The sequence below is a fragment of the Polistes canadensis genome, unplaced genomic scaffold (genome assembly GCF_001313835.1).
Source record: "Polistes canadensis isolate GaletaPanama2010 unplaced genomic scaffold, ASM131383v1 scaffold_98, whole genome shotgun sequence".
In the NCBI taxonomy this organism is placed as follows: domain Eukaryota; kingdom Metazoa; phylum Arthropoda; class Insecta; order Hymenoptera; family Vespidae; genus Polistes; species Polistes canadensis.
This window is the reverse complement of record NW_014569645.1, coordinates 432,343-432,845: the sequence shown is the minus strand read 5'-3', so window position 1 is coordinate 432,845 and position 503 is coordinate 432,343. Positions and strand designations below refer to the sequence as shown.

At 45.5% G+C, this 503-nt stretch overlaps 1 protein-coding gene across 1 annotated transcript in view; it reads right to left on the bottom strand.

The window, feature by feature from the left end:
• The window catches only part of LOC106787301 (titin), a 22,117-nt gene that overhangs the window by 6,934 nt on the left and 14,680 nt on the right, over positions 1 to 503 (bottom strand). Inside the window, exon 8 of the mRNA XM_014749534.1 lies at positions 8 to 499. Coding sequence (XP_014605020.1) covers positions 8 to 499 — 492 coding nt within the window. The remainder of the gene's footprint in view (positions 1 to 7; positions 500 to 503) is intronic.

Below are 503 nucleotides of genomic sequence, written 5' to 3'. Positions count from 1 at the left end.
CCTTCGAATACACCCTCAGGTCTCAAATTATCTTCGGGTCTTTTAACTTCTGGTCTCTCAGCACGTTTTGGTGAATAATCATCTTTAGGTCTTCCTTCGAATGGCCCTTCTGGTCTCAAATTATCTTCTGGACGTTTCACATCAGCTCTGTCACCACGAGTTGGTTTATAATCGTCCCTAGGTCTCCCTTCAAATAAGCCCTCGGGTCTTAAGTTGTCTTCTGGACGCTTGACTTCTGGTTTTTCAGCACGCTTTGGACCGTAATCATCTTTTGGACGTCCTTCAAAGGGCCCTTCTGGTCTTAAATTATCCTCAGGCCTCTTAACTTCTGGCCTTTCCGCACGTTTTGGACTATAATCATCCTTAGGGCGTCCCTCAAATGGTCCTTCTGATCTCAAATTATCTTCTGGACGCTTCACATCAGCTCTATCACCACGAGTTGGCTTATAATCGTCCCTAGGTCTCCCTTCGAATGGTCCTTCTGGTCGTAAATTATCTTCTGG